Source organism: Larimichthys crocea, chromosome XI (assembly GCF_000972845.2).
Source record: "Larimichthys crocea isolate SSNF chromosome XI, L_crocea_2.0, whole genome shotgun sequence".
Taxonomy (NCBI): domain Eukaryota; kingdom Metazoa; phylum Chordata; class Actinopteri; family Sciaenidae; genus Larimichthys; species Larimichthys crocea.
In genome coordinates, this window is record NC_040021.1 from 15,334,069 (window position 1) to 15,358,635 (window position 24,567).

The 24,567-nt window shown below is 39.4% G+C and overlaps 2 protein-coding genes across 5 annotated transcripts; both read left to right on the top strand.

Annotated features, from left to right (window-relative positions):
* Window positions 1-1,750: 1,750 nt before the first annotated feature.
* Window positions 1,751-14,912, top strand: gpcpd1 (glycerophosphocholine phosphodiesterase 1). 4 transcript variants are annotated; one of them, XM_019268706.2, is made up of 22 exons: window positions 1,751-2,049; window positions 2,271-2,346; window positions 2,839-2,929; window positions 3,095-3,179; window positions 3,401-3,425; window positions 4,383-4,423; window positions 4,553-4,628; window positions 5,370-5,411; window positions 5,698-5,821; window positions 6,083-6,338; window positions 6,438-6,600; window positions 6,676-6,805; window positions 6,958-7,012; window positions 7,102-7,194; window positions 7,321-7,398; window positions 7,641-7,680; window positions 7,920-7,978; window positions 8,421-8,486; window positions 8,588-8,724; window positions 9,022-9,157; window positions 9,663-9,823; window positions 13,514-14,912. In XM_019268706.2, the coding sequence occupies exons 2-22, from the start codon at window positions 2,298-2,300 to the stop codon at window positions 13,710-13,712; spliced, it is 2,106 nt and encodes a 701-aa protein (XP_019124251.1). In that variant the 5' UTR covers window positions 1,751-2,049; window positions 2,271-2,297; the 3' UTR covers window positions 13,713-14,912. The 4 variants fall into 4 exon arrangements, with proteins under 4 accessions (XP_019124251.1, XP_010731532.2, XP_027139930.1 ...); XM_010733230.3 differs by lacking the exons at window positions 3,401-3,425; window positions 4,383-4,423 and having other exon boundaries at window positions 13,514-14,911; XM_027284129.1 differs by lacking the exons at window positions 1,751-2,049; window positions 2,271-2,346; window positions 2,839-2,929 and having other exon boundaries at window positions 3,401-4,413; window positions 13,514-14,911.
* Window positions 14,913-17,439: 2,527 nt separating this feature from the next.
* napbb (N-ethylmaleimide-sensitive factor attachment protein, beta b) lies at window positions 17,440-24,296 on the top strand. The gene is made up of 11 exons (XM_010733228.3): window positions 17,440-17,650; window positions 19,253-19,332; window positions 19,623-19,739; window positions 20,581-20,627; window positions 21,085-21,162; window positions 21,286-21,341; window positions 21,995-22,079; window positions 22,184-22,288; window positions 22,376-22,444; window positions 22,547-22,597; window positions 23,027-24,296. Exons 1-11 carry the CDS (start codon window positions 17,550-17,552, stop codon window positions 23,126-23,128), a joined length of 891 nt encoding a protein of 296 aa, XP_010731530.1. The 5' UTR covers window positions 17,440-17,549; the 3' UTR covers window positions 23,129-24,296.
* The last annotated feature ends 271 nt before the right edge of the window (window positions 24,297-24,567 follow it).

Here is a 24,567-nt window from a genome sequence, read left to right on the forward strand (position 1 = left end):
TTCCTTTATTGTTTTTAATTTGTTCTTTTTTACTTATTGTTCTCTTTAATTATTATCTGCCGTAAAGCACTTTGGTACACCGAAAGGACTGTTGTAAAGGGCTGTATAAATAAAGTACATATACATTTACAAGTATTACATAATCAGTTTAAAAAAAAAAAGAAAACTCCTGAAAATGTAATAAATTTCCAATAATGTAATAAGGTATTACAGTATCTGTAAAAATGTTATTACAATATCAGTCAGAATATTTTATTACATTATTGGTGAAATTATTACATTTTGGGGTTTTATTCGAGTCAAGTGCAAATTTTATTACATTTTCAGGCGTTATTCCATTTTAAGGAAATTATTACAATATAGGGTGCTACAAGGAGCACTGAATATTTCATCTGCCACCAGCACATACTACATAGCACAATAAAACAAAACAGGTTTTTATTGGCTTCATCATCGGAAACAGTGGTGAAGAGCAGTCTATTCTTTTATCTGATCTCATTGTAAGCTAGTACTTTCTCTGGGGATGATTCATTTATAGACGGTGTTGGTACAAGGGCTGATTAATGTAATTAATTATGTGTTAAGATGATGTCAGTTTTCTTTACTTATTTAATGAACAGCTACACTGCCCAGCTGGCCAAAACCACAGTCTAGACTCTAGGCCACTGAGTTGCTCCACTAGGCTATAGGCTATATAACTAGAAATGTTATTTTAAACATAATGAACATGAATATTTATGTAGCCTAATGAACTTAGATAGGCTAACTTATACTGCACTTTTACGAAGTTACAAAATAATTAAAACAAATAAAATTAAAATAATACAAAAATAAAACAGTGAGATGTTTTCGGTCAACAGTCAAGGATACAGTGTTCATGACGTAAAAAAAACCCCCATCTCCTCCTACTGAAGGGGCAACCCTTGCTTCATCTTCAAAACAAGTTATATTTTCACCGAAAAACGATTTATTCTAACGCTGTACTCGCATTATAGTTACCTTGTTGGCATGTGAAGTCATTTTCTTTAAGACTTTCTCTCCGTTGAGACTGTTTGTGTACCTCACAGCGGACTAAAGGCAGCTGATGTGGCATTTAAACACAAACTGCTTCATTCAGTGAGTGCCGTATCTCATGTTTATCGATAACTTATTCGTTTAATTTAATTTAACTTTTTAGCTTTGAGTATCATTTTGGCCTCGTAATATTTGTTTATCACTTTCTCGTTTGTTTATCACTTTTTTTTTTATGTGAACATGTGCGCTCAGCTCGTTAACAGTGGCATTTCTGACGGTACGTCAACGCAGCACAGATGACAAGCCACAGATCCGGAGCAGGGCGGTATGAACTAGCTTCATCAAGCAGTCAGCGGAAACCGGAACAAGACACGAAAAATGGAAGTGATACATTCAAAATAAAAGCGAGAGACTTGTACTGTTGTATCAGTAATAATTGGGGCTGTGACTATTTTGCATTTTAACCCACCTTTTGATTAACCTCCATATAAACGGGAATCTATTATAGAAATCACACAACGTGTCAATGTTTTTATTTCATTCACGTTTTGTCAGTTGTATCCCCACACTTAACACTGCTAACCAATGCTCCCCCAGAGCCTTCTGGCTTTCAAGCCACAGCTGGCTAATTGTGTGTTTTAAATTCCTTTAATTATTTATCATTTCACAGAGATGCATCGAAGTACATTGGTCGTTGACTCTTTTACTTTGAAAGTACACGCCGGAAGTGTTGTTTTTCATTAAAGTCAACTTGACTCGCGCTCATATATGTTGTTTACTAAACCGCCCGAGTTGTGACCAACCTTTGTCTGTCGTGGTCACGATATTAAGTTAAGGTTTCTATATATCCGCTGTTTGGTTAATAGGGTGGAAATGATCCCTCATTTCGGCGGTGGACCAGCGGGCTGGTTGGTTTTGCTTTCGCTTGGACAGACGCGTCTCTGCAGGACATGCGAACCCGGATCATTGTGAACTCTCCATTTTCGAGGCTGCCAAAGACGGGGCGCGTACCATTAGCTGCCAAAAACCAAAAAGGTATCGTGACCGTGGTTTCTGTGCTCGTTGCCTACCAGTGTCTTCATTTACCGGTGCTTTTCTAGGTTAGCTAACGGTACTTGACGGTATTTTTCACAGCAGTCTAAGTAATCAAAGCAGTACAGGACCGTATCCGCTCTCTGTACATCGCTTAAATAGTGTCATTGACTATTACTTGATGAAATAAGACAGTTTATTTCAAATCATTTTATGTCTTTCAGTTTGTTTCTACCGTTCCTTTGCCAACGATGGAGACGGCCACAGTGACTTTGTCTGTCAGAGGAGAGACCTCACCAGGTATGGCTGCTAAACTTAAACACAACTAAAGATAAAGACGTTTGTTAACGCATCATCTTTAACATGCATTCAAAAAGTTCCTATTTTATCTATCTATCTATTTATCTGTCTATCTATCTATCTATCTATCTATCTGTCTATCCGTCTATCTGTCTATCTATCTATCTATCTATCTATCTATCTATCTATCTATCTGTATCTGTTTATCTGTCTGTCTGTCTGTCTGTCTGTCTATGGCTGGGTGTGTGTGTGTTCCTGGAAATGTCTGTCTGTCTATGGCTGGGTGTGTGTGTGTTCCTGGAAAGTTTGCACATATTTTTTAGAGCCATGACGTAACATGTAAGATGATTTATTTTATGTCAAATGTCAGTATTTCATTGTTTCATTGACCCTTAAAACATGTTTACATCAAAATATTAGTAGCTGGAACTATAAATGCTTTTATTTTTTTTGTTGACGTTACATCAATTATTACATTTTGAACATTTCCAGGGGAGGTGATTGCGGTTGTCGGTAGCTGTGAAGCCTTGGGAGGCTGGTGCCATCAAAAAGCTCTGACCTTACACCCCGACAGCAACGATGGGTAAGTCGAGTTTTATGTTTAATGTCTCACTAGTTTAAAATCGCACAGTTAAAATATGACGGTGTTGTTCTCTCTACCGGGTTAACGCAAAAGATGTTGTGACTGTTTTTCTTACTCCTTCTAAAAAATTCTAAAATATGAATGTGTATGTTGACTCCCTGACAGAAACACATGGACTACAACAATTACTGTACCTAAAGGAGTTGTTTCCAGTTATCGCTATTTCAAAGGCTTCTTTCTGGAGTCAAAGGTGAGCAGAATCTCCTGTCCTTATGGCGGTAAAGCCTTAAAAAGTACAGATGAATAAGATCATGCTTGTCAGCGTTAATGTTTTGAAAGTTGTACTGGCTATTACTTCTATTAAAAAAAGACAAATATTGTTCAGCTGAAGGCCATTGTCATTATATTGTTGCATGTTTTGTCGTTAGGTGTCGTGTCGTGTGTCATTTCAGTTATTTTTGTCCTTTTCAGCTCATCAGCAGGAAGGAGAAAACAGGTTCTATTAGTTAACTTGTTCTCCGCATTTTGAAAGAATGTGTGTGAGAAAGCACTAAATGTGCCACAGGTTAAATGAGGATACCTAACAATATTTGTGTGTGAGTTTCCCATATCTGTGTTTCTGTCCTTTAGAAACAGCTTAAGGTCACTGTTATGTTCTAGCAAGTCCTTGGCCAAATGCCAGCTGGCTTGGTCTAATCTAAGCACATGATCCTCTGCGGAGCCCTCCCAGATATAGATGTACGCAAACATACTAAGGATCAAATCGCACTGGAAATGAAAGAGAATATAATATGACATTTCTCATACGATAAATGCATCTACGTTGAATACTTTATCGTGTGAGACTGTGGACTTTGTTGCTTGTGATATGCCTCACTTTGTAAATTACAACGGCTCCAAGCTGCCACGTGTTGAAACGTGTCATCGGTTTTCAGCTCTTGGTGCAGGGTTAAAGAAGGTAACGTTACACAGTATGGGGATTTATTCATGCAGTGTGCATGAGCCATGTTTAAAATGTTAGAAACTGAAGTTGCCCCCACAGCATTAGTATTAGCAGCAATTTATACTTTTTGGACCATAAGCATAAACAATGATGGGTTTTTCCTTCCTCAGTTTATATTTCATTCAATTTGGTAACAATTTGGTAAAAAAAACTAGAAGGGTATTTCCAGTTGAGGTGTTTAGTTTCTACTATGATGTTTAGTTCAGTTCATTTACAGTGGATTAATTGCATTTTGCCCTCAACATTATTGTCACAGTTTCAGTGTTAACGGCAGTAAAACATAATCTGTGTATCCACCCTGTGATTTGGATCCTCTCCAAAGTTTAACAGGTTCTTCTCCATACCATGCATGCGCCTTCCCACCAAGGCTTTATTACAGATCAAGAGAACAGCTTAATGTGTAACTGAAGTTGTTTTTTTTTCTTCTTCACTAACAAATCCACATTTCAGATTTCAACCCATGGTGGCTGACTGGGCCTAGGTGGGAATTGGTGAATATAACCAGCTCTAATTACATTCTTACACTCTGGTTTAAAGGCAGCCTGGAGTCCAGACCTGAAAAGTAGTTCAATGTGTCTGATTTGAAAACCCTAACATTGTACCAAATATTGGAATTGCAGAGTGCAGGTGGCCCCTGTCAAGTGATAGTCAATATGTGGGAGACCCATCATCAACCCCGCATGATGAGCCCCACAGGTATAGAACAACAAAAACGCTCTGGTTGGGTTTGGTTAAGTGTGTCATACTCAAACCCGCTCTAGATTCCCCATTCCCTGCCCCAGCACTAAATGTTACAGCTGCATATGAACACTGATGTAGGGTCGATTCTTGTTAATCCTGCTGACGAAGAGTTAGTATTTCAAGGAGCTTACCTTTGGTTTGCTTTTTTTGTTTGTTTTAATTTTTGTCAAAAGAAAAGGAAACAGTGCAGTCAGTACTGCTACCTGACTCCACTGTTTCCTTTTCAAACTATTTTCAGTCGACTGGTAGTGACTGACTCGACTTTGGCAGTGTGTGTATGCTTTGACAAAGATCCAGGAAACACTTGCTGGAACAATCAATAGCTATAAAGGAATGAGCTGATATTGTAGACCTTTCTAGTTAAAACACCATTGTGTTGGCCGGCACAGTAAAGCTCATTCAAAATGAGCCTTAGTTAGGAAGAATAGTTGCAAACATATCTGCACCCAGCTTGCTGTCCCTCCCTTTTGACCCCATCCTTGTTTTGTTTTTTCCCCCTCCTTCCAGCACTCCCGCTGAAACACTTTTCTCATTAGAATAGGAATTTGTTACAAATATGAGGTTTACTTTTTGTTTGTTCTGAGTAGTTTTATCAGCATCCCGCTAAATTAACATGAATGACACGCTCAGAGTTTGTAGTTTTGTACTGTTGAAATGTTTCTACCCTGTTTATAATGTGCCTTATCTTTATTGCAGCGTCACACCAGAACATTGATGATGGACAATTTGGAATTCACAGTAAGTTCAAGAACAACACGTCAACAGTGTATAAACAATTCTGTAGAACTGAATAGCTTACTGTCACGCACAGTCTTCCAGGGACATTGAATTCCCCGTAGACCACATTGTAGTCTCTTCCTCTGTTTTGTACAGCAGAGGTTTTGAGATCTATCATTATAACAGAACAAAAACTTGTCTCCCCGCTGCTGTTGTCGCTGACACCAGTTCCTTTTTATCAGCAGTCATGGACAAAGTGGCTATATGTTGTCATCAGCTTCCTGTGTGTGTCCCTCCTTTTTTACAGACGGGGTAAACTGTGTTGACTCTGGGTGGCTGACTTGCCAGACAGAGATTCGCCTGCGTCTGCACTATTCTAAGGTGTCTCCGGTGTCCATTACTAAGAAGAAATACAAGAAGTCTCGCTTCAGGTAAAGGTGACTCGTCAAGGTCGAATTCAACACCACCCAGAGAAAGTTATACGCGAAAGCGACATGAGATGGATCAGTGATGATTACAGGGCTATTATTACCTGGCCTGTTAGCTAAGTGTAGCAGATATCCTACATAGAGAAACTAAGATAATCTTTTATTTTGATCTTTTGATGAACTTTTAGTAAATACACAAGGCATTCAATATAACCACATCTGTGTATTAACTAATGCATCATTTTATTTGACCTACCTATACAGAATCAAGCTGACATTAGAGGGCGTAGAGGAGGAAGAAGATGAAGAGGAAGAAGATGAGGAGAAGGATGAGCCCAGCCCTTCAACTTTACACAAGATGACCACCACTCTGGGGATCAGTATGATCAGCGCCAGTGGCTACAAGTCGCGCCACTCGCAGCCTGAATGTGGGTATGCCTTGGAGCCCTCCAAGTGGACTGAGTACAGCATCCACACCATGGACCCAGACAACCTAGAGCTCACCTTTGAGTTCTTTGAGGTAACACTGCCTCTGATAAACCTGTTTTTTGTAGAGATAGGAGAAAAAAAAATTGAAAATCAGGCATTGTGATTACATGTGTCGTGCATTTGTTTACAGGAGGACCTGGGTGAGCATGTAGTCCAGGGGGATGCCCATCCAGGACACGTGGGCACCGCTTGCCTCCTTTCCTCTTCTTTTTTGGAGAGTGGTAAGGACAACGGAGTAATGACGCTTCCCATAATGGGTCGGAATTCCAGACAAACCCTCGGCAAAGTCAGAGGTAAGAAAAACAAATCCACATCCGTCCCGTCCTTCTTTGCTCATCAGTTCACACAGCATTTTTTCTTTGTTTTAGTGGATTACCTGGTGATCCGGCCCATCCAGGGGCTGCAGTGTGACATGAGCTCCTCGTTCACCAAGTACTGGAAGAAAAGAGGCGCGCTGAATGTCGGTCACAGGGGAGCCGGCAGCACACATGCAGCCAAGTGAGTCATGGGCGAGTGCCTTCATAGAACACAGACCAAATATAAATAGTTAGAGCACATCAGTGTGTGTGTGTGTGTCAATAGTGGTGAATTCTTTTGCACATCCTGTGTCTGTTTACTGTCAACCAATTCTTTTTTTTTTTGACTTACAGGCACCAGAGAGTCAGGGAGAACACAATAGCCTCATTTAAAAGTGCTGCTACGCATGTAAGTTATGTAGATAATTAAAGCACGAGTAATAATTCACCATTTAACATTACTCCTTCCTTAATCATGTGTCACTTCAATACTTGTAGGGTGCAGCCTATGTGGAGTTTGATGTCCACCTTTCCAAGGATGCTGTTCCCATCGTATACCATGATCTGACATGCTGCATATCCACCAAGAAGGTACAGTGAAGGCTGTTATACTTAATGATGAATATGAGAAAGTGTTAAAAATCTGAACTATACTGCTCTGTTGGCGTTTGACTTAATTAACACACCTAAACAAATTTCTGTCTGTCCCTTCGACAGAAAAACGACAACACTTCTCTGGAACTTATTGAGGTGCCGGTCAAGGACTTGACATTTGATCAGCTGCAGCTTCTGAAGGTAAAATGCTCGAGTGATGATGAGACCCAAGTTGAAGTGCCCCCTATGTGACACTTGGACAACACGGGGTAACCAGAGTTGTCTCCACAGTACAATAGTATACACTCGTAGGACTACTACCGATTCATTATTAAAACCTGAAACAGACACAAACAGCTGAAACCACACCACCCCAGCCCCATCTGCTGAAAACAAAAACTTGATTGTCCAGTAGATAATATTGGCTTTGCTTTGTCGCGCAGCTTGCCCATGCCACTGCGATGAAAGGAAACGATGACAAAGGTAAGCACCATTGTTTTGTTTTTGTTCTCTATGCTACACCACCACCGTCCGCCTGGCACGACACGTTGAAAAGAAGCGCTCTTCATTATACTCTGACACAAACTGCACATCAAAAGACATGGACGCAGTTCATGAGAGATTGCTTCATGTGTACTTACAGCAAAGTGATCTAAACTGAATATCTAAGTGAGTCAGCAGGTAATTTGCGTGGTGGATCAATAATCTGTTTTGATGTTCAGATCTGCTGGATGATGAAGAAGAAATCGATGAGCATCAGCCATTTCCCTCACTCTCACAGGTAAATGACTCAGTGATGTTTATGATTATTAAAGAGCATATCTAATCAGTATGAGCAGTTCTCCTTACCTCCACAAACGTATAGATAAACATATAGATAAACAGTAAAAACAAGTAATGGCTTAATAATAGGATACATTATCCACCACAACCACACTCAGCACATAGCCACAAGAAGATGTCAGGTACAGCACATTTCTGTTGCATTCAAGTAGCACCTACACACACGAATTTACAGAGGTGTTTTGTGGAGTGACGCTATGGCAGAAAAGGATCTGCTATAGCGTGCTGGTTTCTGTGACCGGGTGGGTGTGTAGTGTGTAGAACGGGTTGAGCAGGTCTCTATGGGGTCATGTGCTATGCTGTGTGCTCTGTGTGTAATCTGGGTTTAAGTTGTCAAAGCCTCCGTAAAATTAATGTCATCCATCATACCTCTTCTACAGATTTTCCAAGCTATTCCCGAGCATGTGGGCTTCAACATTGAGCTCAAATGGATCTGCCAGATGAAGGTGGGTGTACTCAGGATATAAACAATATTTTGATTATGAAATTTAGCGTGAAATAAAACTACATTCTGATAATAAACTCCTGCTGTTGTTTTCCCTGACAGGATGGGACATGGGACGGCAACCTATCGTCCTACTTCAACATGAATACCTTCCTCGACATCGTCCTGTCCTGCGTTCTGCAGAAAGGCGGAAAAAGGCGCATTGTGTTCTCGTGTTTCGACCCAGATATCTGCACAATGTAAGCACAGTTAGCAACTGAGGAGAAAGAATGCCCAGATTTAATTAGGCTGTCGAAACTGCATACTCTTCAGAAACACAATAACTTTACATAGCAGAACACTTGTTGGCTTCTCAGAAATCCGGTCCCATCAACTGAAAATACAAAGTGTACTCTGTTTCTAAAGATTGCATATTCATTTAGATTCAGTCAGTTCTGATTAGTACATGTAAAAAACATCACTTATATTAATGTGTATAAAATGTTATAAATGCAGTAGGTGCTCTCTGACTGCATCTTTTCATGTGTTTCTCTCAGGGTGCGTCAGAAGCAGAACAAGTACCCCATCCTCTTCCTAACTCAGGGAATTTCAGACAAGTATCCTGAGCTGATGGACATCCGCTGCCAAACCACTCAGATCGCCATAAGTTTCGCCCAGAGTGAGAATATTCTGGTGAGCATTTTTGTGCCCTCTGAATTTTCCAGATTTTTGTAGAACTTCTATAAAAAGACATTTAAGGAAAGGTAGTTTCACACTAACACACACAACTAGCACAACTACTACTGTAATAGACAATCTCAAGCAAACCGCTAAATCAAAAACGTCACCGGTTCAGTGCAAGGTTGGTGCACAAATCTAGATAACATACCAAAATGCAGTTCAATTGTAATAACATTCCTATTTCAAAGGAAATGCGGAATTAACCCAACACTGTCATACCAGTCAAAACATGTTCACATGACAATCAGCTAACATAGCGCTGTGTCAGCTGTCTCTAAGGCATGTGTAAGTGGTTTTAGCAGGTGCTATTGACTCCAGACTGCTAACTGTATGTTACATAATATGACAACATTGCTTACTAGCTATTTTTTTGGCTGTGTGTTATGACGGCAATTTTATTTTAAGATAAACAAAATAAAACAAGGCCTCTTTTTTTCTCCTCTCTCTTTTCCTTCAGGGGATCAGTGGCCACACTGAGGAGCTGTTAAAAAACCTTTCCTTCATTGGCGATGCCCAATCTAAAGGCCTGGTGGTGTTCAGCTGGGGAGATGACAACAACGACCACGAGAACAGAAGGAAGCTAAGAGAGCAGGGGATCGACGGGCTTATCTATGATAGGTAGGTTAAAAGGCAACGTGCCGAGCTATGCTGTTAAGGTTCTTAACATCAGTGTACGTATGTGTGGTCCATTTTTTTTTTGAGTATTCTTATATTCAAACATTCAGTTCAGCCCCCAGCTACAATCTGCCTGTTGCCCAACGCCCTGCACTACAAAGTGTACAGTACGCCCCACGCTGCTTTCTTTGTGCAGCCTGAAGCCACACATTTACTCAGCAGGACTTTCATGTTCAAACATTTGATTACTCATTCACTCCTCGTCATTTCACTGAATGATTACGAAACCTTTTTTGTGTGTGTGAATGTGAAAATACTAGGGCTGTCAATCGATTAAAAAAAATTAACTAATTAATCTATCAATAAATGTATCAATAAATTAAATGCAATTTTCTGAGAGTGAAGCTTATAATGAATATTTATTTATGTAAAAAGATCAAATTAATGTAGAATAAACACAGAGATGGTATATTTAAATTCATTCATTTTATTGGCTTAAGGTGCACATATGCACAGTGCAAACAGAAAAAAGCCAGAATGAGGAAATATACTGAGGAGTGCCACACTCCTGTAGTGTAGACTGGGTGTTTTGCTTTGAGGTGATATGTTAAAGTCGTGTTACTTCTGTGGAATTTAAATTCGGCTTTGCAAACTGTGCAAATTGCCTTGTTTTTGTCCAACGAGCCGTCGGGCAACTTTTTAAAATGAAATGTTCCCCCTAAAAGTCCGTCCTTATCCATCTTTCCGCCATAGACTCTCCTTTAGTTAGGATAGATCATAGACATATATACATAGACTCTCCTTTAGTTAGGATATATCATAGACATATATACATAGACTCTCCTTTAGTTAGGATAGATCATAGACATATATACATAGACGCCTCACTGAGCAGGTTGGTCCGTTGCAGCGATACGTTAACGCAGGGGTGTCAAACTGGTCCACAAAGGGGCCGTGTGGCTGCAGGTTTTCCTTCCAACCAAACAGCAGCACACCAGACTTGACTCATTTAATCAACTGATCTCAGTCTTCAGAGAGTTGATTGGTCAAACTGTGTGCTCTTGGTTGGTTGGAACTAAAACCTGCAGCCACACGGCCCCTTTGTGGACCAGTTTGACACCCCTGCGTTAATGTGTCCGCCATATTGGATGTGGCAGATCTGCCCGTAAACTAAAACAAACAGGGCCGGTTTTAGCTGTGGGCAATGTGGGCGACCGCCCAGGGCGCAGTCTCCTTCTCTTTTTTTTTAACACGTTAATTCTTTACAATTAATCGACAAAATTAACGCGTTAACTTTGACAGCACTAGAAAATACACAAGATGTACCAGGGCTGTTACATAAAGCTTAGATTGCTAGTAGGATAAAACGGAGTTGTCGCAGGTCTTAGCAAAGCTGCGTGGTCAGCAGGTCTGTTTGTTCAGCCGTTTCAGTTCTGCGTTTCACTCTACAATGACATTTACTCTATATTGGTGTCTGCACTTTGGCCCAGATTTTTTAAACAGACCTCTACAGAAAGCTGACTATGGGCTTTGAACCCTACGTTCCAGATCTTAACTTCATTTAACAAATCAAATAATTTGACATCTCCAGGTTGTTGTTATAACTGTGCCTCTTTCTTCCAGAATTTGTGAATGCTTGGTGCCATATTTTGACTCAAGTTCTTCAGATTCCCGTAATGTCTCTCTGGTTCCTGGCTGTGTTTTTGTTCATTTATTCACTTCATGGCTGGTTTTTGGTCCCACCCTCAAGTACTGCCTGAAAGCCTGTGGCTTACTCATTAATATGCAGCAGGAACAAAACAATGTTTCTTAACAATGATGCAAGACGGTTGACTTTTCATGTGTAACTTGTACGCCTTTAACGTACAATTCACTGGCAATGGTTGTTTTTTTTCTTTTTGCTCAAAACATTGATTGGTCAACTGCCATGTTTATCATTTTTGATGCTGGTTTCCCATGCTGACAGATAAATGACTTTCTTTTTTATAATGCCTGTGTTTTGTTTTGAGTAAAGGGCCTTTTTTTTCTTTTTCTTTTTTTCTTATGCTTGGTATGATCAGTGATATTCAACTTGTGGCTTGTTTATGGCTTCTTTAGTGCATGAGATGGTATTTCTGGATATATTGGCTTCTGTATGAACCAATAAATTTGTGTATTTGCATTTTTAATGGCAAGTTTTAATCTAATTTGCTTAGTTAATGAATGCGGGTTTCAGAGCGCCAACCTGCCTTGACAACCACACATGCTCACTATTTGTAGCTTGTAAAGGAATGGATGGATCAACTCTGATAATGCTGATCTAAGAGAGACCTACATTTAAACCTTATTTATACAAATCTTCACCTCTCAGTTGATGTTTTTGCATATTTTTCACATATTTTTCACGTATATTTTTCTGTTCTTTGCACATATTAAGTTTGTAAACTATCTGCATGTACTGCAGTTTGGTTTCTTGACCAAAAGGGGTGATTGCACTGGATGCTCTTTTCAAGCTTTAAATTCGTCACTTACAGGCGCATAAAACGGACGGATGGTACTCTCAATCTGAGCAAATTATTCACTTTCATGGTTAATACTGGGTGGCCCACTGGGGGACCAACTTTACTGTAACACTTCTATCTTATGGATGACTTTTGTCTTGAACTAAATATTCTTTAATTCCACGGAGAAGATGTTTTATCTTGCTCAAACATAATTAGATAAAGATAACACGATACCTTGACCCGAACTTGATCTGCTCTGATTCAGGTTGTAAAACTGAGATAACCAAATAAAAGCTATTAAGGCAGGGCCCAGCCCACAGTAAACCTGCCAATCTACTAATAATCTTATATCATTAGTCACACTTAAGGGCCTCACAAAACGTGGCATGTGGCAGGCAGGTCAAAAGTGAGGTGTCCTGAATAGATGGTGTCTCCGATCCTTTTAACTGTTTTAAACCAATTAAAAAGGTTCTTTTCACTGCCAGAATGGCAACCAGTACAGTCACCCACCTGCTTAAATGAATGTAGCAGATTTAATGATTTTCATTAACATGCATGTACTTAACAATATGTGTGGAGCTACAGTATGGTAACGTTACTACTTGCTCATTAGTTTAGAGCAGAACTGAAGCAGTCTTTATATTTTTGCATCTTGCCTTATGGATTATCTAACATTTTTACTTTTTTACTTGTATGAGATAACATTTTTAAATCTGAATTATAGTTTTTTAATAGTTGCTACTAACAGTAGATTTTGTTCTGGACTACTCAGTAGTGCTGGGCGATTAATTCAATATGATCATTCAGCAACTTTGTACTGTGATAGTATAATCCTACTATTATTGTTATTATTTTGCTTAAATCATTGATTCCAAACAAGTTGGAATTAAATGTAACTGAATAAGTCTGAATGAAGTGTGAACAATTGATGTGCTTAGTGTGGAACACTTGATGTACAAGTACATGTGTCATAATGTGCAGTATACACAGTACACGGTGGAAAAGTCTTACTATTATTTAAGTCCTATCGCCAAGCCCTACTATTTTACAGTGTGGATTTTTCATTTTTTTCATTTTGGAGAGTTCTTGGATCAGAAAAACTCACTTTGGTTTTTGAATGACGGATGGCATGTAAAGAAACTCAACACACCAGCGTACATTTCCTGCTATCGCTGATCTAACTTAGCATGTCTCCTCGTTTTTCTTTTAGTATCTGTGAAGACCTAGGAGAGCAGCCAAACATCTTCCAAGTAGAGGAGCAACACTCTCTGCAGGAAGTCATTACAGAGGAAACCCTAAAGAGCTCCACCTGTACCTGCTACTCCATCCCCTGCTCCATGGCTCCCTGCATTGCCTCTAAATCCCGTGCTGGCAGCGCTGAGTCTGATTCTGGCCTCAGCTCCTCATAAGTATCCCTAAACTTTAACTACCTTTTTAATGGACCTTACTGTACACACACACACACACACACACTCATGAGGACCAAGGTGGGGATGGATGCTTAAACAAAACAATGTACTTGCTCAAAAATGACAGCTTAAGTGTATATATTCTAAAAATGACAAGATTTTATATACAACTACATCAACCATTTCTCTCACTTACAGATTTTGTCTATTGTCTTGTATCTTCACAAAGGTTCTGTTATTTATGCTTTCCATTGAAGTAGATGCATGTTTTGCCAAAATATTAAGCCAGCCATACAAGTTTTTAAAAATGGCATAATAGTGGAACAATGTCAAACTGGATATTTATTTAGCCAATATGTTGATTCTTTTCATAGTGTAAGTGCTAAACCTCAGTGCGTATGATATTTCAGTGGCGTAAAAGTGATCTCCATGTTGTATGTCATAAAGCTCATCATGCACATTTATGCTGATTTACTGTCTCTGTTCATGTTTGCATACTTCACATTATGCAAGCAGATGTACAGGCTGTCATTAATGAATGCTCCCCTCTTGGTGGATCAGTTTCCTCTTGAATGGACTGTTGAAAGCACTTGCTTCTCCATTCCTTCAAACTCCCAATCCCACAGGATGAACAGCTTTAACCGAAAGCAGATGTACTGTATCATTTAACCTTTTTATCTACTTGATTTTAAAGAAAAGTAAAAGAATCTTTTATTTGCTATAGATATGCACAAACAGCCTTAAGGGGAGGAGGGGACTTGCCTTTTGTTTCACTACTGCCAATACCTCACTCATCATCTATCTAGACCTGAGTTGAGACGTCGGAATGAACAAATACTCCCTATAAATCCCACTTACCTTCACAACATCCATGCTTTTTATTGCATGGGAGAGTTTTTTTTTTTTGTTTTTGCACAGATTACACTTGAAATAAAGAATATTTGAATATTGAAGCGGTGTTTGGTATAATGCAATGATAATGTTGCATTTTGCACAGCAAAACAAATCCATTGATAGTATACCGTGTATATCTGTCTCATCGCACAATCTCTCTTAATCTCTTACAAACTTTAATGATTGAGTCATGCATGGTCTGTATATCCAAAGGACCAACCAGGGATAATGTATTCATCTAGTGTGTGATGTTGCCACTTCGGGACAGTTGAGTGTAAGTGGTATTGTAAATAAAGTTGAAACACGTATTTATTTGCCTGACTTTTTTGTCTTCGCATCACTTGGAACTTGAATGAAAGTTGTTTTCACATTTTGTCTTTTAAGCAGACTCGTCTTTCTTAATACAGAGTGATTGCTTTGAATACCTTTTTTGAGGTTGTAGTTTTATCTGAAATTATTTGCATTTTGCTCTTCTGTGGTCAAAGCTTTACAGTGATTGTACTGTATCACCATTATCAAGAAGCAGTTACATTACTGTTTCAAGTTGAAACTTTCAACTGGTTATGATAGAATGTCTGTGAATTATTCACAAAACTACATTTAAAACAATCGTTTCACAATGTTTCAAGCCTGTCTCAAAGGACTTGTAAGCTGCCCATGTGAACATTAAAACAGGTTGTTCTTGCTCTTGCTCCTGTCCCTACTGTGAAACGATCACATTCAAATGCAGATTAAGTGATCAGGGACAAACTCCACAGTCCTTGCTTTGTGCAAAAACATAAGCATCTGAAGTTGATGAGGCTTGAGCAATCTGAGAACAATCAAGTGAATATCTCCCAAAGTCTTTTGAATATGAAACATCCTCTTTTTCCTTGCACAGCGTTTCCTTGATGAGCTGCAGTTACCATTTGATTAGTGATTAGTCTAACTTGTGCCATTCAAGCCTCATATTAATTTTGGATAAGCTTTTGAATACATCGTTGCACAAGGGGATGACTGAATGTAGTCCCTAATCACTTACACTGGAAACAAAATAAGAACAGTGATAAAAATCTTGTTTCATTGTTATTAGGAACCTGGCTGCTCTTCTAGACTCACTTGAAAAACTGTGAACCCATATTTGAATCTACAGTACACATTATGTTTTTTGTTGTTGTTTTTTAAGTTGCCACAAGATGTTTTATAAAAAATGCTGTTTGCAACAAGTCAGTTTGCTGGTGAGGACTCGTATGCTTTTATTCTGGTAGACCTCAAGAATTTGTGAGTGACTAATCAATTGTGAGAAATGTTTATTATAGTCAGACTCTATTGGTAATTTTAGTGACTTGGGATTTTAAGCTGTACTATATTTGTTTACACTCACTCACAGGTGTGCTCATCTTTTATGAGGCTGTAAGATAATTTGACATGATGAGAAAAAAATAAAATAAAAAATACAAAATAAGCTTTCGCTCTCCAGGATGTACACATACTTCACACTGCCTCCACCCATGTAACACTGCTGGCACTGCAGTTCAGCCATTAGTTAATAATTCATTTTGTTAACACATGCACACTCACACACTGATACGTCAGTTTTCTCTCTTATCTTTTGGTGATTGTTTTGGGCAGTAGTTATCAGCATACACATTGAAACTGACTTATCACTCATCAGTCTTTTCATTTACAACAGCCTGATTCAGGAGGAGTAGGAGGCACCCAGGTGTAATTAAAAGCTTTAATAATAGCTGCTTTCCAGTCAAATGTGGCCCCTGGCAGGACAAAGGCCTTACTGTGCGTGCAGACTCACAGGCGTAGCTTACTACATTAAAAAAAAAAATTAATTACCAGACTGTACCCGCATCAAATAAAGGCAGTCTTTTCAAACTGGACTGTTTTATAACACTGTTGTATGATTATTACCGATGCATTAACATTTTAACATTGTAGCAGGTGGAGGTGTGGATTAATTTACCTACATTAAAAATCACACGTGTGTCACAGTTGTGCTTTCTGTTAATACAAGTTGAAATATCTAGTGTTAAAAAAGCTGACTATTTAAGACACTGTGAAACCCATGAAGCGTTTCAACTTTTGCATCACTATAAATATATAGATATTGTATATAAGAAATATATATAGATTATATATAATCTATATATATATATATATATATATGACCATAACAGGCCGTTTTCACAGCTAGCTTGATGTGAAACAGTATGGTAAACACAGATGTTACCAATGATATTAATTAATGTTCCCATTCCATTCAGGTGAGACAGAGTCAGGGTGCTGCAGTGGCTCTTGTTGGCTCCCTCGAAAGTCAATGCTGCACTAAATGGAACTGAGCCTTAATTAGTATCAGTGGAAACACCTGTGTTGACCCTAATTTTAATGTCAAAATGGCTGCTATGGAAAAAAAAAAGGTCTATCACAGTAAATGACGTTAAAACTGTAAAAAAATAAATAAAATAAAATTAACTTAATGCGACTTCTTGCAAGAAGACGGTGAGTTATAATGTTTTCGCGCCCTCTGCTGTCCAGACAAACAAAGTACACTGATTATGTTGCTTCTTTAGGATTTCCCGGACAGTAAGACAATGTACTTTATCTTTGCGGATAAGTAAAAAAACAAAACGTTATTTGAGAATGTGTAAAAATTTAATGACACATAATAAAATGAACGTTAGACACATTTTTCGCGAGATATTACGTAACAAGGGGTATAAAAATAGCGTCCTGCTTTATTGGGAGTTGTAGTTTATTTTTACCTCGAAGCCAACTGCGGTCGTCAGCTAAAGCACTCCAACTCCCATGATGCCACGGGACTCGGCTAAGCCACTAGCTTGTGCACGCCCACGTTAAATAAACCCATCGACTGTAATCCCCACTGTACACAGCGAAATCCTCTGCGGGTATTTTCTGTCTTTACTGTAAGTCTGGTGCAAATAACGCGAAGAAATGGACAACTCTGGGAAAGAGAAGGAAGCGGTTCAGCTAATGGCCGACGCTGACAAAAAAGTCAAGTCCGCTGGCTCTTTTTTGGGAGGGATGTTTGGAGGGTAAGACAGCACTGCACCAAAGAACAAACAGCTAGCAAGCGTTAACTGTCAGCAGCAAAGTTGGCACGCAGCCTATTGCTATGGAGACGTGTATTCAGTTAGTTATCGACATATTAACCTGCAAGACATTTAAACACGTTTAGTTATGTAGCTATTAAACCAGAGGGAGACCACACGTGGTGTGCAGTGTTATAATACCTGTGTGTCAGTTAGCTAAGTTAGCTGTTGTTATAAACAAGCCAGCAAATCACGACTGTCTCCTGGATTTGGAGCTACGCAGTAGACTGTTTGTAGCTCATTCACAAGGTTAAGATGTCTACTTTGACTTTATCTGCATCTTTTTCCATAGTTTAACCCGGCCTCTGAATTATGCAAGGTGACATGCATGTTGATATATATATTGTTATGTTGTCTGAACGGTTTCTTTGCATTTCACTTAAACTCAGTGATGATGTTTCTGTGTTCAAGTCAAGACACACCAGTGTTTTGTGGAAAACACCAGCCTCAGAGTGAAAACCCAAACACATCCTCCTGTGGTCTAAAGGCATAAACCCCAAAGCAATTTCTGTGATGTGTTGTGTGTGTGTGAATGTGTTATTGATAACAGAACAGTATGGTTCAATATTAACGATTACTTTTATCAATGCACTCATTAACACCCCGAGTTACTCCCCCAGAGAGGATCTTAGAGAGAGGAGGATAAACGATGAAGCAAACCTCCATGATGACAGATGATGTGTTAAGATTCATGCTGAAGGTTTCAGTATGGACCATTCGGTTTGTTTCAGACTGAGATTTCAGATTTGTATCGACTCCAAACCACGATTACATGATGAGGAGTACGGACAATATGCACAACTCAGTAATGACAGTGGCACCAGGCAGGAACAAAAATTGCAGAGGTGAAATATTCCTCAAGAAACGACTGTCATGCCAAAGGTTACAGATGCTTTGATTCCTATCCAAGACTTGTAATCTACCATTGACCTTGGGGAGATCATTACTATGTTATTTAAATCTAATTAACCTGTGTAATCTTACATTTGAATGTTTACAATCTAATAGAGACAAGAGTAAGAAAGGCTGTGTTTTTAAAAAAATGTAGCCAGCAGTCACTGTGACTCAGTCTTTTTTTTGTTTCAAAAGCTCTGTCCTAGGTGACCCCCAGATGTTACTAGTCTGCAGTTCCCATGCGTGATAACTTGGCAGGATTTATACTGGTAATTCTGTGGCCGACCAAGCAGTGATGTAATCCTCTGCAATGATTGAATGACTAAGAGTATTATTACAACTATAGGGGGCTCCCAGGGGTCCACTTCTTGTCACGGAGTGAGGGAGATCTATAGTGCCGATGTGGAGGGATTTATTTAAGCCAGTCCACCAATCTGAGCATTGCATCTCCCTGAGAAACGCAACAGCTTGGAGCGTGATACAGTTTATCAGCCTGTGGTGCTATTAAGGCATAATTTATTACATCTACTTCAGTCTGTAGGTCAGATGTTTGATTTTTCAGAAGTTTAACCTTAGTATGCCATGGAGCCTGTATGAAAATATATACTATATTGAATTTTTGTACGCCTGTGTTCCTTTTTTTTCGTCTAGAGGACATCACAAAGTGGAAGAAGCGTGTGAGATGTACTGCAGAGCTGCCAACATGTTCAAGATGGCCAAGAACTGGAGCGGTGCGATAAGCTGTTTATAAAGACTAAAGATACCCAATTTATCAATTTCAACACACTTGATATGCTGTAGGATTATGTGCAGTTTTTATTTATTTATTTATTTATTTGGCACTATAACTGCAAAGCGCAGCAGTTGTGAAGGTGCCACAAGTAAAAAATAAAGGTGGAATTATGTGCATAAATTAGAGTGTAAGCCAAATGCTTACGTGTGTGTGTGTGTGTGTGTTGTGTGTGTGTGTGTGTGTGTGTGTGTGTGTGTGCGCGTGTGTGCGTTTCTGTTCTCTCTCCAGCTTCTGGAAATGCATTTTGCAAGGCGGCACGTATCCATATGCAGCTGCAGAACAAACATGACTGTGCTACCAGTTTCATTGATGCAGGAAATGCTTACAAGAAGTCTGACCCTAATGGTAAGACTGTGGCTAATGAATTACTTAATTAAAGACTTAATTTAAATCCATATTTTACATTTTATTGCCTGAATTTCTATTTCCCCTTTTTGCACTGTTGAAGTAATGAAATACTAACTCCACAGTTAAACAGTTATTGCAGCCATTTATCACGTCTATGATTAAAAGACTTCATCATTAAGAGGGTTTTCACGAATACTGTTTGCAGTAAAGCTGAGTAGCTAGAGGATTCCCATATGTAGCAGTATGAAAATTAGGCTATACATGTGGGACATGTCCTCTAACAGCAAATTAGTCAAGTCTCCGGAGATAAGTCATCGTAGATATTTATACCATGGAGCATTTTTCTAGATTACAAAAACATTTGGTGTCCCCAGGCTGATTTCTCTCATTTTTTGACAGCAAATCAGGGAGGTTGAAGTCTCTATGTAGTCTCTGTGAGGCTGTTGTTTATACTGAGGCAGATCTCACTTTTTACTGCCTTTGTTGCTGATACCTTAAACTTGATTTACGTGGCATTTGCCATTCGTTGAATTAAAGTGCTCTTTGTGGTCTCATTTCACTCTCCTAAATATAGACTTACCCACAGGCTGATGTATTTGTTTTGTCGAAAAAAAGACGAGGGTCTTGCTTGTGATTTTGTGCTGTGTTTAATCGGTCGTATGTAACACCAGACTTGAATGCAACATATGGGAAACTTTCTCACGTCATTTCACCCTGTTGGAATAACACAACATGTAGACTGATGCTGAATGAGGAGCTGTGCAAGGTTCTGTAAGATTTGAACAAAACTAACATGATGTCTAACTTCTCCCTCCTCTTTCCTTTATGCTGCCAAAAGAGGCAATCAAGTGTTTAAATGCAGCCATCGATATATACACAGACATGGTAAGACGAACATAGAAAGTGTCCGTCTGTGTTCTGATCCACAACAGTAAATTTGGCTGTATCATTGATATTTTTTATGGCTGGGAAGTGTTTAGTTGTGACTTCTTTCCTCTCCTGGATATCACATCATCTCACATCATGAAGATGAAAATCTCCATACACATTAATGTAACAGACTCTCCCTGATTTTTCCTCCTACTCCTTTTTTATTTTTAGACCTATCTTAACACATTCATAGCACAAGTTTGTTGACACCTTGATCAGATTCCCTACTTGTTATTCCCTTTAGCGAGAATTAATTTCAGAAGCTAAAATCTTGTAGACGTGAAGCCACAGGCTACTACTTGACCTCGCCTCTCTGCACTCAGAATGTAACACAACGCTTTCATTGACTTGAGAGGCGTCTGTGGATAGATGTGGTTAGTAATGATTTCTCCTCCTCCTCCTCCTCCTCCAGGGAAGATTCACCATCGCAGCCAAACACCACATCAGTATTGCAGAGATCTACGAGTCTGAGCTTGTGGATATTGAAAAGGTATTCTTGCACAGTCAGTTAAAATAGCTGGTAAATTCCTATAATAATTATTAATACTACCGATATAGGGCATATTTGTTTTGAGGAACACACAACAGTGTTTTTTGTTTTTCTGTTTTTAAGGCTATTGCACATTATGAACAAGCAGCAGATTATTACAAAGGCGAAGAATCCAACAGGTACTGTTTTTATTATATACATTAGGTATAGCACTAGTTGAACAAGACATGTTGCATGCTGAAAAACTCCACATGGCTCCTACAGAATCAGAAATGCTCTTGTTCATAGCAGGGAAAGCACGCTGTGTCACAAATAACATTACGTGTGTGTGCATGTGAGTCAACACCTACACCCTCGAGCTAACTATATGGATTGCACTCATCGTATTTAATTGCACTTGTGTTTCCTGCTATGTATTAGACTGTACTCGATTTTTCTGATTTTATTCTTTCAACACTGCCTCAGCTTAGACTAGTATGAACCAAGAGCTCCACTGGAAACAACAGGTTTCATATAAAGACAGTAAAAGGCTGATTAGAATTTTCTAGTTGCTGCTTCAGTTTCAGGGTCTTGTTATTGTGTGCGCCAACTTACTGGGACTCTAACGTTGAATGGAGCCATTGTTGATGTTATTAGTTCCACCTGTGCCTTTCACACTGTGACAGCTCACAACATCTGCTGTGAAAGAGGCTCAGAGCTCTGCTCCATTCTTGTCACATGCTATTAAACTACACACTACGAATGTCGAAGAAACGGACCAGTTGATATCACATATTCCAAATATGTAGCCCTTTATGGTTTGTGTTGTTTTAAATGTGTTGTGTTTCCTTAGTTCTGCTAACAAGTGTCTGCTGAAAGTGGGGGGTTACTGCGCTCAGTTGGAGCAGTACCAGAAGGCCATTGAGATCTATGAGCAGGTGTGTACTATGTGCTTTAGTGTGCTCCGCTTACTCAGTCAACACTGACTTGGTGATGCAGGCATTTTTTTTTCATACATTTTGTGTGATTTGGGTGTGTCTAGGTTGGAGCCAACACAATGGACAACCCGTTGTTGAAATACAGCGCCAAAGAGTACTTCTTCAAAGCCTCCCTCTGTCATTTCATTGTCGACGAGCTCAATGCTAAGGCGAGTTTCTACCTTTTGTGGTTCAGTCTCTGGGTTCGGGGAGGAGAGTGGTTGTAGAATTTTAACACATTTTTTTTCTCTCCACAGATTGCAGTTGAAAAATATGAGGAGATGTTCCCAGCTTTCTCCGACTCTCGAGAATGCAAACTGTTGAAGGTAACTCGATGCTGAGAACTCTGAGGAATGTGACGATTTACCTTCCCCCCTTAATCTATTCAGTTTCTATGAGTAACCTACATTGGTTTTCTTTCTTAACAGAAACTTCTCGAGGCTCATGAGGAACAGAACAGCGAGGCTTTCACAGAGGCAGTAAGTCTTGTATACCCTAGGAAAGTTCTCAAGTTTTAAAAGAAGGCTTTTGGTGAGCACCACTGCCTCAGCTCCTGCAGTTTTGTTGGATCCCTTGTGTGTTCAAGGATGTTGAAGGCTGGATCTAAGGTAGCCATTCAGTCTCCCAGGACTGTGTGTTTATGTAGCACTGGTACAGGCTGATGGAGTGAATCACTGTAACTATATATAGCTGAGCTCCTAGAAGAGTTTTCAGAGTTAACTCAAAGAGAAGAGGGAAGAGTCCTCAGCTACAGCATGTTACATATATGAGAAACACATCACGGTATTAACTGGTGTGCTGGCGGTTCAGTTACCTCAGTTTCAGGCTAAGTGAGCAGAACCTTTCAACTGCAATCCTAATTTGAGGAAAAAATGCTTATCTCCATGTCCGTTCTTGTCCATCTGCAGGTAAAAGAGTTCGACTCGATCTCGCGCCTGGACCAGTGGCACACAACTCTCCTGCTGCGCATCAAAAAGACCATCCAGGGTGATGAAGGGGATCTGAAATGAAAAAATCCCGGGGGTAGAAATGCAGCACAGAGGGACAAATCCATCACGCATGCTTTCACACACACAGAGACACATATATATAAACACACACACATACACACCCGCTCTTTCACTCACCTCACTGTGTATAACATCTGGAGAGTGCTGATGATTTTGACTATTCCACTGCTCACTGCTATACTGTCAGAGTACTATCTTTGCTTTCCTTACGAGCATATCTGAATCTAGTGAGAATGTAAATCCTCTCGCCCTCACCTCTGTCTAGAGGATTGCTGCATACCTTTTCTGCTGAAATCTGTCCCGGGGGGATTTCAGAGCGGTATATTGTATTGAAACTGATGTTAGTATTGACAACAAGCACTGCATGTTTTGTACAATTATTATTTCCTAGTCAGATGCAGCTTTTTTTTTATCTAGTTTTATTATATATTTAAACATTTGTTTAAGTTTGTTGTACATAAGATTATCATGGTGTGTATGGGTTTCAAGAATGTACCATTATCCTAATTTTTTTTATTGGTTCGGAGTTGAAGAGATGGGATCAACTAAAGTCGTTTCAGCCACACACAGAAAAAGTGATTTTGTTTCCATTTTTATCACCAACGGGAAGAGCCTCTTCTAGAAGAAAGGCAATGATATGCACCAAGTGTAGACTGTTAAACATTTGTATCTTATGACAACCATACACATTCATTCTTACTACACAATTATTTGATTATTTATTTTTACTTTAGGATTTATTGCTGTAGTAATACTTTGAATGTTTGGATCTGTAAGCTGTGATTTATCATTTGCCTGTGGAAAGCGTATTTTTGAATCAAAAGCACTGACATGGAAACCCGTACTCCTTATTTCCAGGGATGTAATCTTGAGGGGGGGTGGGGGTAATGTGCATCATTAGTCACTCATCTCGTGCCGTGTCGTGATGTGAAATTCTCATTGAAGGTTTACTATTGCAGTGCACCTTCCAAATGGCCAGTCGCTAAAGCATGTCATTGTGTATAGTTAAGTGTTGTGTTACATTCACTAGTGTGAGCCAGACCAAAGTTTTTACAAAAGGGTCAGTCGCCCTGCGTATCCAGCTTCTTCCAGGTGGAATGGCAATGGACCTTGGATATGATCTGTATGCTTGTGCGAATGGACAATAATAAAGATATATTATATCCCAGATGTGGTGTTTCGTCTCAGGTTCATTTTAAAGGTCAGCACTGTTATGTTACAATGAACAACCAGTACAAGACGTGGAATCAAGTGTGAATAGCCTACACACAAACTTCACACTGTGCGTGTGAATTCTGCGGCCTTGACCTCAGTTATACCTACATCTTCCACTGTCCTCTGATGTCTACACAAGTACAATACAAGCTTTACTTTACCAGCATAGCGCATGAGGCACACTTTGTCTCATTAGTGAAAATTAGGCCATTCCCATTTTGGAG

Bases quoted from the DNA above. Each gene is read 5' to 3' on its own strand.
- gpcpd1 (XM_019268706.2), top strand. From the start codon at position 2,298: ATGGAGACGGCCACAGTGACTTTGTCTGTCAGAGGAGAGACCTCACCA. The intron at 7,195-7,320 runs GTACAGTGAAGG...TCCCTTCGACAG, and splicing joins GCTGCATATCCACCAAGAAG to AAAAACGACAACACTTCTCT. The intron at 7,681-7,919 runs GTAAGCACCATT...TTTGATGTTCAG, and splicing joins GAAAGGAAACGATGACAAAG to ATCTGCTGGATGATGAAGAA.
- napbb (XM_010733228.3), top strand. From the start codon at position 17,550: ATGGACAACTCTGGGAAAGAGAAGGAAGCGGTTCAGCTAATGGCCGAC. The intron at 19,333-19,622 runs GTGCGATAAGCT...TTCTCTCTCCAG, and splicing joins GATGGCCAAGAACTGGAGCG to CTTCTGGAAATGCATTTTGC. The intron at 22,598-23,026 runs GTAAGTCTTGTA...GTCCATCTGCAG, and splicing joins GCGAGGCTTTCACAGAGGCA to GTAAAAGAGTTCGACTCGAT.